Source organism: Bactrocera neohumeralis, chromosome 6 (genome assembly GCF_024586455.1).
Source record: "Bactrocera neohumeralis isolate Rockhampton chromosome 6, APGP_CSIRO_Bneo_wtdbg2-racon-allhic-juicebox.fasta_v2, whole genome shotgun sequence".
NCBI lineage: Eukaryota > Metazoa > Arthropoda > Insecta > Diptera > Tephritidae > Bactrocera > Bactrocera neohumeralis.
Window position 1 is genome coordinate 25,693,061 of NC_065923.1, and position 17,510 is coordinate 25,710,570.

Below are 17,510 nucleotides of genomic sequence, written 5' to 3' on the forward strand. Positions count from 1 at the left end.
TATATCAGCTATAAAAAACAAAAAAACTTTCAAGCTAAATGCAGGAAATATCAAAAAAATATACTACAGGCTTTGAGTTTCTTAGAGGGATAACTGTAAATCAGAATTCTAATATGAAGTTCATAAAAATTTAAATGTTGAGCAGAATATTGCTCTTTAGAACTTTATTCCCATCACTTTAGCACTATCTTTATTATACACATTTACTTATATTTTATATTAATGGCATATTAATTAAAGCCTCATTTTACATGTCTGTAAACAATTCCGCCACCTACACACTTTCCATTGAGTTCAGTGATCGTTTATTAAGTGGCGAAGGCTGTTTAGTGCCCTCTTAATATTGAAGCCACAAATTTCTTTAGAAATACATAAATATGTATAATTATATACCACAATATAAAAAAATATAGTATATAAAAATGTATATATACTACTTAAATCCCCCGCGTCATTTTATTGAATGGGCGTATTAAAGGTATTTTAAAAACTATAAATATTCATTCTGACAAGTTTTATCCAATTTATAGCCGCATTTATATTCGGAAGATTATTAATGGATATTTTGCTTTTAATTTTCTTCCTATTTTAAAATTATTTTTAAAATGTATATTTTTGTTCGGCAATTTACTTTCCATGACTAAACGCTTAAGAATGTATATTTCTTAAGTATAAACAAAAACACTTTGGGTTCTCTAACTATAAGATATAGAAGCTGAACTTCAGTTTGATAGTTTTGAGTTAGTTATTGAGATAGACATTGTTAGTCCATTTTTAGGTATGTACAAATTAATTTTTTGACGATTTGTATTCAAACTATTAAAAATTATTCATTTAAAGAGTTCGTGATATATAGTGCTATATCTTTCATATAGCGTCTATTAACTACTTCAACATAAGACTTTATACACCAAACCTTTACAAGTTACTTCAAAAGTCACAGTAACTTATATTGCATTATGCCAAAAATTTGATAGCACAATGGGCTTATTGATAGCGAAGTGTGACCTCTTGCGATCATCGTTCCTGGCTTTTGCTCTTCTACCAAGCTACCAAACACTTTTAACCAAATTGAAAAAGTTCGGAACCTTTCATGATTCTTTTCGAATCTTTAGTTTTCAACGAAATCGATATTTAATAAGTATGATCTACTCCCAAAAGAACTCAACTTATTTTAATTGATGTAGCTTTTTTTCTAGTTTGATGCATATATGGTACATATCTAACTTCTTAATTTTGTAAAATATTGTATAAATATGTCCGAGAATTTACTTCATCTTCCATATAAGTATCTGCTATGAAACTACCTGTTATACTGTGTCCAAAAGTAGTTCTAATTGGACAATTAAGAGAATATCGGTAACTCAACAACTTATTGTCTTAATGTGCCACACAATTGAGCAATAAACTAATTGAATCAATTAACCGATTGAGTCAATTAAGTAATTGAGTCTATTAACTATCTGAGTCAATTAACAAATTTAGTCAATTAACCAGTTGTTCAATTAGTATATAATTTATAAAAAAATGTTATAAAATTTTCAACAGCTATCGGAAGATTTCACAATGATTAAGGAACGAAACGACATTGTCGAAATGCTAAGGATCTGAAAAACAATTGTCAACAAAGGTTTAATATTATTTTAAAACTTGGCAAGTTGAACTTTTCTTTCAAATGTATACACTGAAACAGATCAATGTGTACTCTTTGAGTAATATTCTAGAGTATGAGTATATCTAGAGCATGAATTTCAGGTAATTTTTGAAGACCCGTAAAAAGGCAATCAATATTTTCAATATCCATTTTTTGTCATTTTTTTTTTAATATCCATTTTTTTCAGTTTTTTATTGTCTTTACAAGAATACAGAAAAAAATAAAATAAAAAAAGTCAAAAATTACCAGTTTGATAATGCTCACGATTTCAACACTCCTAGCGAAAAAATAATTAAGCTGGAATAATTTAGCAATGTTTGGAACACTTTTTCTGACCGTTTCGAATTGTTATGAAAAAAACTTTAATATGAAGATGTGGCAAGTTCCATATATAGACAAATCTATAAACAGGACTCTAAAAATATCGGTAAATTGGTCTTGTAGAACCTGAGCATCGTTTTGAAAAACCAAGTTACTAGAAAAACGCGTTCAAAATTTTAGTCGAACCAGTTTGGATGCCGATTTGGGTCCTCTTGTAGACGTATTCTTGAATAGTTAAGTTAGGTTAGGTGAATAATTAAATTTTGAAAAAACGAAAAAAGAAAATCGTTTGTTTATTCCAGACTTAATACCTTCTCAAGTTGAACAAATCTGTTGAAATATATGGTCTATATTGAATTTATTTTAACAAACCAAATCCAAACTGTTTCTATCAAAACAATTTATTTAAGCTTAATTGAGTACATTTAGTCAATTAACAAATAGATTGTTTGGTTTCATTAACGTTTTTGAAAGTTACTATATATTAGAGTTGTGTGCTTTATAGATGACCTTCAATCTCCATATTAAAAAAAAAAACGAAAAACCTATAAAAAAACAAATCGGTCTAAACACTTTTTATCGGCAGACTCAATCAAGTTTGATCAAAGTCGTGAGAATAAATTGAAACATTTGAACCCTATTTATTTATCAAAGTCGAAACGTGAGTTTATGAATATCGAGCGCACAAAAAATTATCCGCAAAACTCAAAACTTGCTGAAGGCACTCTAGGTTATCTCAGCCGAAGCTTATAAAAGAAGTTCTGAGAATTGGATTAAGCGTTAGCATGCTTATTTCGGTGCAAGTGCATATTTTGAAGGCAATAATAAAGAATTGCGTGAAAATGTAATTGAGAGTTCGGGTCAAATTTGATCAGATGGTATATAACATTTTCTTCCCTCGCCAAAAAAAAAAAAATCAAAACTTTTTTAATAAAACAGAGTTATTGCGTTTTTGATCTCAACGAGCTGTGAATATTTATCAAATTTGTTAATGTACATACATATGTATGTATGTATACATATTTGTAGTTCTATAGCATCATAAGATAATGTGAGAATTCACCGTCCATTTTTCGCATAGTTTAAGGTGAAAACTTTTCAGCGCTAATTAAATTAATAATTTCTAAAAATTCTCTACTTTGAGCTGCCCACCACTTAAGTGTGTGCGTGTGTGTTCGCATTGATTAACACATTTATATTTATATACGCTCGTATAAATGTATAAATTTAACACTTAATTTGATTTAATTTTGTTTATTAATAATAATTGTAGAGAGAAATATGTGTATATACAGATGTATAAACATATATTATATATAAAATATATTTTCTCTTTGCATATGCATATATTTTTATATTAATATTTGCACACGCCTGTGACTTCATCACACACAACTGTTTGTATGTGGAAAAATCTATATTGTCTGCCCGTAAGCAAGCATAAATTAAGTTTATATATATGTAGTTTTATAAAATACATATAGAAGGTACCTGCACGGGTGCAAAAATAGCAACGTGACTCTCATCATTTGCTTACGTTTTTGTTTTCTTTTTTTATTAAAAAGCAGCATTTCAAAAAATCGTTTTATGCAGATTTTTATGTAAATATGTATATATATTAGGGTATCCGTTATTCTGCAAGTTGATCCAAGAGATCCAACGTAAACAAACTCTTTATTTTCAATTTAAACCCCGTCTAGATTATTTTACTTTTTTTTATATATTTTATTTATTTTTATATTATTTTACATGGAATTTTTTTTAACTTTTGCAATAAAATTTTAATCTTCAATTTTCAAATTTTTCGTCCTACAAAGAAGGTTTCGATATTTTTTTTCGTAAAAATATTCAAGTAAAAGTTATACGCTGTTAAATTTATGTATTAAATATGAGTACCTACAGTATTCCTACAGTACACCATGTCGTATGAGTAACATAGAATTTACTTATTTTTTATCTTTTGTAATAAATTTTTAATCTCAAAAGCAAGTAAATTTTTCGCCCTAAACAGAAGTTAATTTGTTTTCTATAAAAAGTATTCTTGTAAGAGTTATAAGCAGTTAAAGTTATATATTCCTACAGTACACCATGTCGTATGAGTAACCCTGAATATATAAATCACTTGCATGAAAGCTCTGCACAACTGATGTATAACTTTAACTGCGTATAGTTTCTAAATGAGCAGTTTTATGGAGAAAATGATTAAGACCTTTTTTGTAGAATGGAAAATTTTGTACTCAAATATCATTTACTTAAGTTTCTAGGTTTACTTGTTTAATGCGAAACATCTCAAAAACTCATGTTATGTACATATATATGGAAAATTAAATATATTTTAGGCACGATTTAAATTGAAAATAAAGAGCTTATTTACGTCGAATCCTTGTTTTTAGGTCAAAAACTGAAATTTCATTTTCAATTTTGAAGGTTATAAACAACCTAATACATATATATATTTATTGTATTTTGTACAGTCATCCCAGGTGATACATTAGTACTTGTACTAAAATTAACTATGAGACATAATTATTGCTTTTGCAAAGATATTTGTTGGTGCGTGTCATATTTAGCTATATATTTTATGTGTATAATGTATAATTTTTATGAGCGAATCATAGTTAGCCATGTGTATATACATATGTATGTTTATAAATTTGAATTTTTTTCATAGAAACTATACACTCATCATCACAGGTGGTCAATATAGCAAATGCATATGGTGTGATTTGAAATTATAATATAATATATATTTATGTATATATATATATACATGCACACACATATATCTCTCTCAAGTTTTGCACGCTTATAATTATTTGTCTGATTTATAAACATATTTATGCATTTTTCAAATATTTTTTAGAGTACAAATACATATATATATACACCCCTATAAATTAATGTATAGATATATATTTTTATACATATGTAGACATATATACATTTTTCTATGATTTGTTGGCAACAGCTAATTATTCCTAAGTGCATTGCATATTTCATCTTTCATGGCCCTTGATTGCGGATTTTTGCGCGAAAATTATGAATTTGGCATGTAATTTTTTCCTTTTTTCTGTGCAAAAATATGTAAACATTGATATGTTATTAAGCGTATTTGCATTCAAGTTCATTTTGTTTGACAGTTGATCTTCACACTACTAAATTTTTGTATGAAGGCGAAAAAAATCTTAATAATGCTGCTTTCAAGCGCTTTTGAGGTGCAAAATTCATGGTCTAAAACTTAGCTGATTTAACCTTAAACCATTTTTATTTAATTAAATGTGTCAGGTGAGCCTGCATGTGTACATATAGACAGACTTTTTTAGATATTTTCTAGTGTGGATTTGTAGACACACGCCTTGATGGATGTATGTTCTTTTGTAGCTTTTCATCAGCATGCGCTTAAGTATATAATTTTGTATACAGACAGAAAAATATTATGTTGAAAATAGTAAAATTGACTGAATAATATGATTTTTTATAAATATAAATTTTTGAAATTTTTGTATATTATAAATTTTATAATTTTTTGAATGAATATATTAAAAGGTCGAAAAAGTCTTTTCGTATTTTGTCAATAGATGTCATTGCAGTCGTATATCTCCAGTGTTACCAATCACATTGTGTTATACCATATAGTGTTGGAAAGGTGAGATTTTAAGCTTCATTTAATCTAAAAAATTAGATTCGGGGAAGTTAAAAAAATGTTAGCTGTTCAATAATGAAGAAAATCGCTACATTTTGAAGATTTTTGTATAAAAAAAGGAAGAATGCCACAAGCCACCAATGAAATTTGTGTGGTTTACGGAGACGATGCTGTGTCAGTTCGTGTAGCACAACAGTGGTTTGCTTGCTTCCGCTCTGGAAAATTCGATTTGAAATATTTACTGATGTCTCTAGCGGAAAAATGGCAAAAAGTGGTCGACCAAAATGTTACTTTTTTGCTGATTATTGTTCATTATAAATATAAAAAAATGTTGAAGTTTGATTAGAAATACGAAAGTACTTTTTCGACTAACCAATATGAGTATAAAATTTCCAAATTTTTTAACTAAATTTCGTAAAAATAAATGAAAGAGGTTTTGTTTGCGTCTCTTACATAAATATGCAACTCTACTAGCGGCGATTTTTGACTACTTTTCGAAAAAGAAATCTATGGAGGAACCTATGGAGCAGTTTATAGATTTATTCAGAAATCTTTTTCATTTCAGCAACGTTAAGGGTTTGTTTAGTCATCGTGGTATTGCATTAACCGACTTGCTACCCACTACTAAAAAAGCACCAAACGAATTACTAACCATTACTAAAAAGCACTAACCGAATTGCTAACCACTGCTAAAAATATGCTTGCATATTGAAAAAAATGCAAAAAAACTCAAAATTTTACTTTTTTATATAATTTTTCATCTTCTTTCCCAATACTATATTTTCCATCCCACTGAGAGTACCAACATATACAAATTTCTGCTCAGCTCATTTACTGTAATTGTTCGGAACGCCTGAAAAATTCTTTACACCACAGAAATCACTTCTGTAATGCAATTTCGTAGGCTAAACAAACAAATGCTTACTTAATTCATCGCACGCCCCATGAAGAAATCACCCATCTTGGTGCAACATTGTTGCTCTGTTGCGCTGTTGCAACAGCTATGTGGTATGTGTTAATCTCTGCATTTTTAATCTACAAATTACCCTAAACTTTGCTGCTCGAAAGATATTCAGTTGAGCATTTCCTGCTCAAAATATTAGCAGCGCAATGTTAGCTTCATGAACTGCTGTTTCCTTGCCTAAATTTTAAAAATAATTCATTGACCCCATTTGCGGCTTGAAATATTGCCCGTTGCTACAGCATGCAATCGGGTATTAACATACTCACTAAGTACCATGTAGGCAAAAAATGGTTTTGAAATTTGTTCCCTTTAGGAAAATATTTAATGTATATTTAAATATTTTAAGCGAAAATTAAGACCTGTAGGAAATATTTATGGTTGAAATTTTAGTAGTTTTGTGGTAAAATCGAAAGACTTAGAATTTTGATGAGTTTGAAAGTAAAAATTTAGATGCAAGACTCCACTTTTTCTATTTAGAAATTTTTTGTAAAATACCTTTTAGCTATAAAACGATGAAAAATCAATAATTTTAGTTCAATGTTCACCTGAGAAGTAGACAGGTAGATAGATAGTTAAATTGAGGTTTTGCACTGCGACCTACGGTCTCTTGTGGCCTCCCCTATATCACATATGTCATATTTGATCACTAAGGTCAAGCATCTTGAATAATTCCAAGAGCCTGCCGGGCGCGAATGTGGTGATCTGATGCCTGTATACATAGATGTAGCCTAAGGCTTTGAGTCTACTTCTGCAAATTGCTGGGCAATCCAGAATAAGGTGTTCTGGGGTTTCCTGTTCCATGTCGCAGAACTGACAGTTTGCGAAAGAGACTATGCCCATGTTGGGCAAGCGCGTCCTGAGCCCGCAGTGACCTGTATAGAGCGCGACAAGGAGGCGGAATTTGTCTCGGGGAGTTTGATCATTTCCATAAACCTTGTGAGGTTGTACCCTCCAAGAAGCAGCTTTGCATAGCGCATTCCTGCTGCCTTTAGTGCCGCTTGACTTATGCTAAGTATAGCGATATTCCGGTTGCGGTGGAGATTGAGTTCTGCACACTGACTTATAGCAACGATTTGTGATTGTAAGATGCTCGGAAACCTGTCTGAAAAGTAACTAAATGTTTGACATTTTGTTTCTCTAACAAATTTTTCTAAAAATACATCAACTTTTTAGAAACATCTTGGAAATATTGAGACTTTTTGCTGTAAGACAGATGCTTTAAAATTATTTTGGAGAGGAAATGGGTTGAAAATTTCAGAGTAAATACATATATATGTACTAAAAATAGGTTGCATATACATAAAATAATTTTTGTTCGAAAATTGTATGAAGAGTAAATGTTTAGACGTGAGCCAAAAAATTCCTGTCGACCCTTTCATACATAATTAATTACTTAGGTACATACATATATACATTTGTACATTTACAAAACGCACGAAAGCTCATTTTATGTGGTCGTTTGCTCCAATTCTAACATAAACATTTCACACAAGTTTTGAAGTTTCTAAAAGCAGCATCCCAGATCCCACCATATTATTTATACTAATTTCATTTCCTCTTGTCGGTTGTCTTGCTTACGAAATGTTGCGTTTTCCCTTCACTTCCCTTTGGGTGAAATAAAATCATTTAAAATACGTTGACCCCATTCGTTTTGAAATTGTTTTTGACATATTGACATGAGATTTTGTAGCTGGCAACATTTTGAAACATAGACAGATATACAGCATATATTATAGATGTTCGTAGACATACATATAGATATAGTAAAAATATGAGTAATTGGTCTGTTTTTTTGGTCTAAAAATAATATTGTCCAGGTGCTCCATTGTTTGCCTCTGTTTTTTGAGATGTGCGTGTATTCGAAGCTGTTTTTTGCGATTTTTCGTGCAAAATAGCACATATCCATTGTAGCATGTATAGTTGCTGTTGTTGTAACTAAACAGAATATATTTTTTGACAATTACAATTTTTTTCCGGCAAATCAAAACGAAAGTTTAGTTAATTTCCCAGCTCAGAAAAGGATATAAAACGTTGGAAAACTTTTGGCAACATTTCTCTTGAAATTTATAAGTGAAGGATTTTTAAATTTCTCAACTACCTTCTATACATGTGGACTAATAGTTTTTGGAATACTGTTCCATTAAATAAATGCTCTCAGAACAAGGTAGTTTTGAAGCTAATAGCGCTGAAGTTCGATTTCTGGCGACTTTTAAGGAAAAAGTCAATAGTCCAAGTTAGATTAGATTTTATAATAGTCAGATCACACATTCGAGTTCCGTCGACCGAACGAAAGGAATATCACCATCCACCTAGCTTTTCTCGAAGTCAGAGAGTGGAAGAGAGATTTGTTCGTTTTAACTGAAATCTAACTTTTACTGAAGTGCTATAGTTTCTACAATGTTTTGGCCTATATTCTGAAACCTTGTGCGAAACTCATCCCATCTCATTTCTCTGTCCACCTCACTCACCAAAATACCCGCCACCTATGTATATAGGATATTTTTTTATTATTAGAAGGCGATTAGAGACCGTAAAAGGGAGCGGTTTTCTGAGCCAGAGGCTTTAGATCTTTGAACAATGTCACTAATTGTTATATTATAACTTGTCGCATTAGCATCACAAAGATAGCAGTGGATCTCAACATCTATTATGGATTGATCCAACTATTCTGGTTAATGTTTTGTGTATGAAGCATGCCAATGCATGACAAAGTAGCTAAGGCATGATTACTAGTGACGAGGCGTAGGTTTATGAATATGATGTCGAAACCATCCGAAAATCTAGCGAATGGCGCACCAAAAATGAGCCTAAACCCAAAAAATAAAAAAACCGCTGAGAGTACCGAAAGTTATCCCAGTCAATGCTTGTTATAAGTCTATGGCCAATGGGCTCAGGTGCCTATTTTGAAAAAAAAAAAAAACAATTTTTCAACACTTATTTGTATAAAATATGTTGTTGTCTTTTTGTCAGTATGCGTGGAATTATGTACTATACGCTTGAGGTTGGGTGCATTTGCTATGATATCATATGAGGTTTCTTCGATTTATGTAGATTCAGTGAACGTCTCATTAATACAGTTATATTAGTTTAATGTCAGTAATTTTGGGAGCTATTTACAGATTTATACTAGTTTAATGATGGTATAAGAAAAACATAAATTTAAAGTAGTACCTCATTCTGTATATAATACAGATTATAGCTGATATTAACGCCACATAATTAAGTAAAATTATAGTCGAAAACATTTTTAGAATAACACCTCATCTCTAGATACTAATAAGCCAAAAATCAATTGGTATCACAGAGAAAGTTGAATCATTTATGTATTTAGACTACAGTCTATATACTAGCTGATAGCAAAAATGCTTGCATCTCTTATTAAAAACCAAAAACTTCGGGAAAATTGGCATATTTTTAAAGCAACACCTCATTAATAGATATATATCACCGTTATATAGATTACTAACCACATTTGAAAGCATACTAAAATAATTTTAATTAAATATATGTACATCAGCTAAAAAAGGGTCAATAAAAACAAATGATGCATTCAAAGCCAATTTGGCCATTAAGCAGTGAGTGCGTCACAGACTATATCGGAAGAACTGATCATCAGCTGCCACACAAGGCAGACACATGTACTATGTATTTATGCATATACTTGTACATACATGCATATGCGCTCGTAGGTGAAAACAAATCGAGAGGGAATTGATGCTCTATATGCGCAATTATCTGGTTTTTCTTCGAGATAACTCGGTGATGAGTTTTCATTGACGAAAATATATTATTCTGCATGTGAAGAACGTTAATTGAAATTGGCAGTGTACCATGTGTGCTTACTTGTTAACCACGAAAATAACCAAAAAAAATCACCGAAAAAAATATTTTTTTTTAATTTGAAAGGAAAAAATAGATATAAAAAGAAAATTTATAGAACAATGAAAGAAAAATAAATAGAAAGATATTTAAAAGAAATAAAAGAAGGTAAAGAAATAAAAATAAAATTTTTTTAAGAAAAGAATTTAAAGAAAAAAATTTTAAAGAAATTGAAAACAATGACAACAATTGCTCTTGACTGCCTGATCGAGGAATTAAGAGATTGCATACGAAGATGGACAGTTCGAGATGAACGAATGATATATGGCATTTTGGGGCACGTTGCGCTTATATGATAGGTAAGTGATTATAAATATATGCGGTATATACATATATATATCTTTATTTAAATTTTTTCTTCAAGAATTTTTAATGATGCTGACATTTGCCGAAGGACGAAGTCAATAAAGCACACCGCAGCGTTCATGGCAGGCACGTAAGCTATGCATACAGAGGTATATACATATATGCATGGTATATATTATATATATATTTTAATATGTATATCTATATTTTTATAAATAAATTGTATTACTGTATTTCTCATCACCTGGCATACATACATATGCAGAAGGTGTGTCGCCTTGCATACCGAAATGTTGCTAACGCGCTTGTCTATGCTTATACGTATGCGCAACATGTTGCCGAACGTGTGTGTTGCCAGCCGATTGCAGTGCTGTTGCTCACGAGCGCAAACGCTGCGCGAACAAAATCGACTAAGAAAAATTGAAATTTTCAGCGCAGTCTTCGACGACGCTTCGAAAGCGAAAGGTGTACTGTATTGAGGAAGTGTTTTTTCGGCCAAGCAAATTAATTTAGTGACGCGTTCAGACGACGAAAACTTACAATTGAGGAAAGTACCAACATGTTTTTGAGTTTGAAATTCGTTTGATTTTAATTTTTTTTACTTACCTGGTTTGATGTGTGCAGTGTAGCGTTAAAATATAACGGTAGTTGGCCGGTTTTTTGTTTGTTAGCTGAAAAATGGCGTTTGACAGCAGCGCACAGCTTATTAAGTATAGGATACGCAGGCGTATAGTAAGCTAAAGGGGAATTTAAGGCATTTGCAAAGCTGTGAAATGATAAAGTTTTTATGTTTTAGAATGAAAAAGTTGTTGCTAATTTTTTAGCCATGTTGTATTGTGTGATTTATTGCGTAAATTCAACGTAAATTCAAAAAATAAAATAAAAACGAAATGAAAAATCATTAAAATAAATATACATAAATGTTTGTATGTATGTAAAAATATATATATGTGTGTGTATATAAACATAAACAACAATTAAAATAATATTAGTTATGCTTACAGAGGAGTAATACAAACAGCATATATGCAATATAAATATAAATTTAAATATATATATATAAGAGTGTGATTAAATTAATTAAATAAAACACTTAACAACAAAAATTAACATCGAAGAAATAAAGTCGCTTATTTTTCGAGTAAAACATAAAAAACATTTATAAATTGTTGTGCGTTTTACAAGAAAATTATACAATACAAATTAAATAGTTGAGTTGGCGTGGTTGACATTAAAGTAAACGCGCTTATAGCCTAGTCGCATGAGTATTTTATGATTAATTTTTTAAGCCAAGCGCTTCTTATGCGTTAAAAAACAACAAATACTTAAGTTTTCAGTTGGAAAAAGCAATAAAACGCTTTAAATATACATAATTTGTAATAACTTTTGCAGAAAACAGCAAAACACGACATGAAATGTGCGTTGTGTAAACAAAATTTTTTATGGAAAATATTTATAAAAAAAAATTTTAATTAATTTAATTAATTTTTAAATTAATTAATAATTTTTTAAATTAATATTTTTATAGCATTTTATTTAATAAAAAAAATTTAAAAAATAATGTGCTTTTGAAAAAAACACACAAAATGTAATAATAAAAAACTTTAATTAAAAAATCAAGTAAACAAATTATTTTATTTGAAAATTTGAATTTGGAAAACAAAAAAAAGATAATTTTTAATTAATTTTTTTAAATTTAATTTTTAATAATTAATTTTTTTTCCAAATTTTTAATAATTAATTCTTTTTCCAAATTTTTAATAATTAAATTGCAAAATAACAAGCGAAAAAAAATTGAATTCCAAACAAACAAAAAAAATTAAATCAACGCACATTTGTAATGAAAAGTAGTATTAGTATGAAGCGTTTAGTTAAAAAAGTAATTATAAAAACTCATGCAACACTACTACAGTACAGTTATACAAAGAGAAATAGAAATTGTTTTTTCAAAACATTATAAAAGACATTTAAGAATACACATACATATTTATGTAGATAGTAAAGTATATAGGTAGATATGTATGTATGTATGTGGTATGAGTTATACAGCGGCAAGGTAATGCACAGTTATTAACATGTTTATATAAAGTAGACAGTCCAGTGTTGACAAATAGTCGTTAAAGGATTGCACTTAACTTAACTACACTTTTAGATAAAATTTGTTTTTTCAAAATTTTCAAAAACATTTGTTCGAAATTTTTTCAAAATTTTTAAAAAAATTTTAAAAACTTTTTTCCAATTATTTTAAAATATTTCCAAAACTTTTTTTCGATTTTTTTTTTATTTTTTTCCCTTCGAACTAGTCTAGCTGCGCAACATTTTGCTGCTTTAGTCAAAGTTTGAAACAATATTTTCTTATATTTTATCTTTTTTTATTCTTTTAGGTAATATACATTTTAATTATTTTTATATTTAATTTAAAACCATTAAATACTAATTCATCTTTTTCGTTTGTCAGCGCATAGCAACAACTATACAAGGCAGTGGAGCGCATAATCAACAACACATGATCACCTCGTCTATATCGTCTATGAGCTGAGCTGGCTCGAACGCGAAAACTTAAAAATAACAAATCTTATACACACGCCATATGAATCAACCGAGGAGCAGCAGCAGCGTTTGTGCCGGTGACGAATATTGCTGACGATGACAAATGTAACGGCAAAGAATCAAACAACATTTTATTTGTTTTTGTATTTATTTGTTTAAAATGTTTTTCCTCGAATTAGCTATGTGTATTAGGCTGTGTATACAGTATGCGCTTGAGCGCGACTAATGCCAACTAACCATTAGTAAGTGTAGTGTCTGTAAACTATACTCGGCTAATCATACAAATAATGATTCATTAGGGTAAGTGCCAAAAGTGATTTGTTGTAACGGTGAATTATGGCGCATATTGCAACATATGCTGGTGATCTAAGCCAAATTGCCGCTCGAAAACACCAGTGAAGACAAGCGCAGGAAGCGGAAAGAAAAAATAAATTGCTCTTCCAACTATTTTTTCGCCGTTTTGTGGTCTCAAGTGTCGCTAAAATATATAAAGACGCTTGCAAAGTAACAACTTCCTACTTTTTGTCGCGGTTCCTACAGTTTTTTGCCACACGGTGCATGCAAAAATACTAACTTTGTTCCATTTCGCTTTATTTATTAATATATTATTTATTTTTAAAAAATTCAACAACAAATTGAAGTTGATGGAAAACAAATAAAGTGCTGTCAGCCGACAGCGAAACGATAAATAATGTCTTTTATTGTTTTATTTTTTCAAATTTCAACTTAAAATGCTGCGGCATTATCTTTTCTGTTTTTTTCTCCCGTTTTTGTTTGGCAGTGTTTCAATGCACGGCGTGTCGGGCAACAACAGGTGTTGTAGGCGGGTGACGGCGGGGCGTATGGAACGCCGGCTAAAAATACAATACACTAATCGACATAATTTCAAAATAACCAAACGGCTAATCTCCATAAGTAGGCAACTACTGTTGTGGATTATAAAGAAAAATTAAAAATAAAAATTCTCAAAAATGAAAATTTTTAAATATATACAAATTTGTTAAAATTAGAAAAAGAAAGTGAGTTTTTGAAAAGTATAGAAATTTTGAAAAACCAAATTTTTGAAAATTTTGAGATTGAAAAATATTAAAGTTTTATAAAAAAGGAATTTCAAAAACTAAAATTTGTAAAAATTATTAAAAAAATATGAATAATTAATAATTTTCAAAAAATAAAACACAGAAATTTTCCAAATATAAAAACTGTTAAAAAATATAAATTTTCGAAAAATTTAAATGTTAAAAAATATAAATTTTCAAGAAAATTTTCAAAAAATAAGTTTTCAAATATTTAAAAAAAATTTAAATGTTTAAAGATATACATATGTACATACATTTTCAAAATCATAAAAATTTCAAAATATAAAATATAAAAATTAAAGAAGAAACAGTTTTCAAAAATTAAAAGATTTCAAAAAATAAAAATTTCAAAATTAAAAATAAAAAATGTTTTTTCAAAAATAAAAATTTTCAAAAATTAAAATTTTCAAAAATGAAATTTAAAATTAAAATACATAAAAATTAAAAAAATTAAAATTTTCAAAAAATTAAAAAAAAAAAAAAAATCCCAAATAATTGTAAATTTTCAAAATATCAAAATTTCCAAAATTTTTTAAATAATTGATTTGCCTTTTTAACCGTTATAGAAAATCGAGCAATATTCAATTTCGCACGTACGCTCAGCTACACACATACCTACAATACATTGTACATATGTATCGACGACGACTTTTCTATCAGCAGCAGCACACACGGCAATATGGATGAGCTAAGAATAGCAGGCGGGCGAGCATTCATTTAATTTTTAATTTGACTGCGCGCGTTACGCTACTTCATGTCAAAATTTATGTTGTTTCCACAATATGAACGCATATTTTTATGCATGACTGTACAATGCTACATACAAAGCACACACGCGCACACTCACACACACATATACCTGAGCGTATGCAACTAGTATATGTATTTAATGCACACTTCGCTAGTGGTTTTATGTGTTTTGAGCTGAGGTGGGAGGAGTGCAGGGGGGTGCCGCAACAACCTAAATTTTGCGCACGAAACAGTTGTTCCCCTTTTTTTTGATTTTTTTCACAATGTTTTTTGAGTGATGCACACCGTTAGGCAGGTGTGTCCAAAATTGTGTTAGAATGCATATATAAGTATATATGTATATATATTTATATGTGTATGTAAATACATACATATGTATATGTACATATGTATGTACATATATGGCGTCTAGTCATTGTAACACTTAGTGCAACAATGCAATGGAATTTACAGTTATTGCCCAGACACTATACATTTGGCAATAATGTTCAATAATTGTCGGCAGTGTCATTAAAAATTATATGCCGTTATTATTATTATATACATATATACCTAGTATATACATCCATATCCACATATGCACAAGCATCCTGCTAATATTTCAACTTATTACCAATAAAGCGCACTGTGTGTATATATGTGTGTAGCAAGCTGCTAACATACATATGTACAAATGTGCGTCTCTTCGAAGTAGGTCCGTGTGTTCCTAAACATTGTAGATGACAGAAAAATCTTGTAGTCAGTCGCTTTGTATTTTTAATTTCTTTCATTATTATTGTTGTTGTTGTTTTGGTTTGTTAAAATGAATGTGCGTTTTGCGCACGGTACTAAGTAAAAATTTTCGAATTTTTAAATTTCTGCTCGCTGCCCAATATTCTAATAAGCGCTTCACAATATCTCCACATTCATAAAGGAATTATGCGTGTGTGTGTGTATCCGCGCGCTAGAATTAGAATTTTTTACTTTTGAGTCTCAAAGCGCGCAGTGGCCTGATATTTAGTATGGTTGTTCATGTGTGTGTGCAAGATTTTGACTTTTTGAGTAAAATTGTAAAATGTTGCTCATACGCCCTGTACTACACTACTTGAGCAATTTAATAATTCCACATCTTATGTGTGTATGCGTGTGTATATAAATAAAATTATGCTCATTCACTCGCCTGCTTGTGTGTTTATGCCACATTTGAACGCAAAATACAATGTGGAATCTATTGTACACATACATTCCACAATTGAGCACTTGCTGTGGTCGCGTTTGTGGCACTCAACTTTTCTTTTCCACTAAATAATCCAGCAATTTTTCATACATATTTTACTTGGAAAAATTAAATTTAGTTTTTTCATTTCAATTTTCGATATCTTTTATTTTTTTTTGTCAGTTGCGCACTTTTTATTATTATTATTATTTTAATTAGTAATAAAAATGTTTTTTTAATTTTTATATAAATTTTTTTAAATTCGTTTTATGTTTTTTTTTGTATAAATTTTACTTTTGCATAATAATAAAATATTAATATTTATATAGGTAAGTGGTTGCAGAAAAATTTCCTTAATATTGTTTCAAACTTTTTACGACTAGTAATTGCGGGTATTTTTTAAAATATGTCTCATACTACTTAAAGTGAACACTTTTACTTGAAAGTTCTTTTTTGGGTTTGTTTTTTCTCTATTCATCAACGTTTTCGGGATTTGTTATTGTTGTTCTTATTTTGTAATTTGAGTATTTTTTTCTAGATTAGCTAAGAACTCCTTTCGGTTTTTGTTTTAGCCTACGTCCGTCAACGTTTTTTTTTGCATATTCGTTCACTATAATATTTGCTTTTCGTTTGCTTGTTTTTTGTTTGTAAATTTCTTATTAATTCAATCCTTACTTTTAACAGTCAACTTAGCTGATGACTCGACCTGTCCAGTTGATGAGGTTACGCGTACGGTGAATATGCCTGAGTCCTCTTCATAAGTGGTTCCAATAAGTAGTACGGCACTATTTCCATCGAATATCATCTGTAATTAAAATGTAAACAATGAATAAATTTAAAAAATATAAGAAAAAAATAATAATAAATACACTTAAGCGTATTAAAAATATTTCCATGTATTTGATCTAATTTAAAACCTCTTCTTTTTGATACCCATATCACATTGCTGACATAAAAATTTAAACATGTGGCAACACTTATCAAAAATATTTTCGCTAAAAATTATTCCTAAATATATGTATTTAGGTTGTTGCTCATTTTATATAACTTCGTTTATTTCATCAAATGAAAATTTTTCGCTAAAGTGGCAACATTTGTCGAAAATTATTCCTAAATATATTTTTTTTGTTGCTCATTTTTTACAATTTCGTTTACGTTATAAAAAAATA

General features: G+C 29.5%; 1 protein-coding gene across 1 annotated transcript in view; it reads right to left on the bottom strand.

The window, feature by feature from the left end:
* LOC126761832 (titin) overlaps positions 1-17,510 on the bottom strand; it is a 107,417-nt gene that overhangs the window by 60,705 nt on the left and 29,202 nt on the right. The window contains 1 exon segment of the mRNA XM_050478241.1: positions 17,017-17,146. Within this exon segment, the coding sequence (XP_050334198.1) occupies positions 17,017-17,146 (130 nt within the window).